Source organism: Salvia splendens, chromosome 15 (assembly GCF_004379255.2).
Source record: "Salvia splendens isolate huo1 chromosome 15, SspV2, whole genome shotgun sequence".
NCBI lineage: Eukaryota > Viridiplantae > Streptophyta > Magnoliopsida > Lamiales > Lamiaceae > Salvia > Salvia splendens.
In genome coordinates this window covers 34,127,237-34,131,037 of record NC_056046.1, presented here as the reverse complement: position 1 = coordinate 34,131,037, position 3,801 = coordinate 34,127,237, and the positions used below count along the sequence as shown (strand labels likewise).

Below are 3,801 nucleotides of genomic sequence, written 5' to 3'. Positions count from 1 at the left end.
TGGTCCACAACCTCCTCTACTCAATAATACTCCCAGTATTTTGTTATTTTTTTAATTTGTCTACTTGAGAAAAAAGAAGTCCTATATTCCACGTTTATTTCTTATGATAAATTGAAATAAATATCATAAATTTGCTATATATATATATATATATATATATATATATATATATATATATATACCATATGATCATTAATTAATTCCAGGTCCCATATTGTATATTTTGATTTTAGTATACTAGCATTATATTAAAATATAAAAATATTAGTAGTAGTTGCATTGGGTTATAAAAGGAGGCATATTAGTATACAAGGTTGCAAGGGAGAAAAAAAAGCAGTGGAAAATGGATTGCGTTTTGATTGGTGTTGTGATGGGTGTAATGTTGTTGGGTTTAAGGTGGTTTGTATACCTCCAGGGGCCACGGAAACGGCTTCCTCCGGGACCCAGACCCCTCCCGATCATCGGAAACATTCACCAACTAGGTAAAAATCAGACCGAAACACTGAGACAGCTGGCGAAAACGTACGGCCCTCTGATGTCAATCCGCATAGGCAGCGTGTACACGGTGGTGGTGTCCACACCGGAGATGGCCATGGAGCTCCTCCAACGCCACGGCCAGGTCTTCTCCGGTCGGACCGTCCCCCATGCGATGGATGTAGGCGGGTTCAACAAGTTCAGTATTTTCTTCGGTCCGGCAGGGAAGGAGTGGCGCGACAAGCGCAAGATGTGCAAGGAGATTCTGTTCTCGGAGCGGTGCCTCGAAGAAAGTGAGGCCCTCCGCTAGGAGATGCTGCAGAAGCTGGTGGATCACGTCGGGGGCCACTGCGACCGAAGGGATGTGGTCAACCTCCACAATGTGGTATTCATGGCCAACCTCAACCTCTTGCTCACCACCATCTTCTCCATCACCTCCCCGGACACCGCCATGGAATTGATGAAGATCATGGAAGATTTTTTCACCTTATTTGCTCCCAATATCACCGACTACTTCCCCATTCTAAAAGTCTTGGATCCGCAGGGGATGAAGCGCAAGGCTGAGTTAAGCTTGGGTAAACTCTTGGCCAAATTCCGTGATTTTCTTAACCACAAGTTGGACCACAGAAGGAACAACCCCAACAACAAGAAGCAGGATCTGCTCGAGGCAATCATCGATATCACCCAAGCAAACGACTACAACATTACCACACAAGATATCCCTTATTTACTTCTCGTAAGTTCTATTTTCATTTATTTGGTCTACCTTTTTTCTAAAAAAATCTATAAATATACTAGGAATTAATCGTGGGAGGAATAGACTCCAACTCGAACATGGTCGAGTGGATCATGACTGAGCTACTATTCAACCTGGACAAACTCGAGAGGCTAAAACGAGAGATAAAGAGCGCAGTGGGAGAGAATGGGAAAATCCAGGAGGCGGACATCGCGTCCCTCCCGTATCTGCAGGCAGTGATCAAAGAAACCTTTCGTTATCACCCGCCAGGGCCTCTTGCGGTTACCCGGATGTCAGAAGCCGATCAAGAGGTGAATGGCTATATGATTCCAAAAGGGACGCAGATAGTCGTAAATACGTGGTCAATGGCAAAAGATCCGAGCATCTGGACTTATCCGGAATCTTTTGAGCCAGAACGATTCCTTGACAACAAACTGGACTTCAAAGGCCAGCATTTCCAGCTCATACCCTTCGGGGCGGGCCGGAGAATATGCCCCGGAATACCCTTGGCAACTCGTATTCTGCAGATGACCACCGCTGTTTTGGTTCATAATTTTGACTGGAAACTTCAGAAAGACAAGGATCACCCGGACCATAAAGAAGCCATGTTTCGGATAAATTTGAGCAAAGCAACTCCACTTAGAGCTTTTCCGTTTAAAATTTAAGATTTTCTCATCTTAATAAATGGACAATAATAGCCCATGCTTCCAATAATGTAACCCATGTTGTGTATTATGTATATTGAAAATTATCAATCATATTACTATTTGGTACTTCATCCATCCCAATTAGCTGAAATATATCTTTTGGACATGGAGATAAGCTAAAACAGGAGAAAGAATAAAGAAATAATATAAGAGAGAGGATAAAATAAGAGTAATTAGATATTTTGTTTTTTGTCAAAAAAGAAATACTACTCAACTAAATTGAGACATTTCGAAAAATATTGTATATTTTCCCAAGAATTATGCACCTATCTTAATTTTATATCTCACTTACAGAGATTAATGTCATTCTTTCGCATGAATGAAATCGGAGCTTTAATTACTTTGTGAACAGTTTAAATAAAAAAAATTAATTACTTTAGAATAATTAAATTACTTGGAATAAATTAGATCCGAGTTTAAACAATTTACTAAAAGAAATAAAAAAACATAAATTGAGTCCCAAGTCCAAAACTTAAATAATATCACGCCCACTTATTTCCTAAGGTAAGGAAACATGCGGACTGACACTGCAACCTTTCACGATAGGTAGCCAAAGCCTATCTAGGTTGTGAAATATTTCTCTTCTACATAGGACCGACTGCGTCACCTTCTGTGAACGTCGTTCACGACCAGTCTACTATGCAGAAGAATTAGGCTTATTTACTTCTTATACATTTAAATGTTTGAGAAACATCTTATAAATGCATAAGCAAACACCAATGCGATAAAATTAATTCTTCTCGCCTTGGGTTAAAAGTGGATTGTAGAGTTTATTGTATACAAGCAATTCTATCCATGCAACATGCTCGAAATATGCTTTTTAGTATACCAATCCTAACAGGTTGTACTTGGCTTTTCAAGATCAAGAAACCTGTTGACGGTTGCATTGCTAGATACAAAGAAAGGTTAGTTGCTTAAGGAAATTCTCCAAACAAGTTAGCTTTGACTCCAATGAGACATTTAGTCCAGTTGTTAAATCAACTTTACTCTTGAGCTTGGTTGTCTCCAAAGGTTGGACTGTTACTCACCTAGATGTCAACAATGCATTCCTCAATGGACATCTTAAGGAGGATATACGATGCACTATCTTTTAGCACTACAACTACTTGCATGTATACAAGGCAGAAATAGTATAGCTAAAGGTCAGTACCGGGATATCGAACACAGAGAATATAATTGCAACTGTCTATAATGTACTAAGTGTCAAATACTATCTAAAGAAACAAGAGTTTTGGGGTAAATTATGCAAAGAGTGGAATTCCAAGGATAGAGCTTTCACAATTATGGTTTACACAAAACATAGTTATGGTCCCCTAGCACAGTTCTTACTTCACTAGAACGAGTCACATAAGTTTTGTCCATGCGGCACAAGTGTAGATTACATACACTAGGGGCGTCAATCCTAGATTTGTAATTCCCAAAAGCTACTAAGACCCTCAAGATGTCCTCACTCTCAATTAACAGTGTCGATTTAAGGGAAGCTAATTGTAGTGTCAACTAAGCTCTTCTAACTCGCCAACCTCCTCTCACGATTATGTAGCAACTCAATAGATCATCACGGAATGTGTCGTGACCACCCTTTTGGGGTTTAATAAATGTGGGTGGTCACGACTAATGGGACTTGAAGGGAGAATCAGAGTATTGACTTGACATTTAATCAAAAGATAACGGCTAACAGATTTTATAATCCAAGAGCAAAAGGGATTCAAAACATAATTGAAAAAGATAGTAATAATTTAGTGGGAGCGTTCAAGAGAAGGTGACACCATGTATGAAGACACGACGACCCTCAAAGTTCAAAATTAAGAAGCAACAAGATATTCAAGTTCGAGTCAACACCACCCAAGCTCCTCGTCGCTCAACCTGCACATAAGGAAAACACAT

General features: G+C 39.6%; 1 protein-coding gene across 1 annotated transcript; it reads left to right on the top strand.

Annotated features, from left to right (window-relative positions):
• Positions 1-331: 331 nt before the first annotated feature.
• LOC121766444 (ferruginol synthase-like) lies at positions 332-1,988 on the top strand. The gene is made up of 2 exons (XM_042162727.1): positions 332-1,210; positions 1,273-1,988. The coding sequence occupies exons 1-2, from the start codon at positions 788-790 to the stop codon at positions 1,873-1,875; spliced, it is 1,026 nt and encodes a 341-aa protein (XP_042018661.1). The 5' UTR covers positions 332-787; the 3' UTR covers positions 1,876-1,988.
• The last annotated feature ends 1,813 nt before the right edge of the window (positions 1,989-3,801 follow it).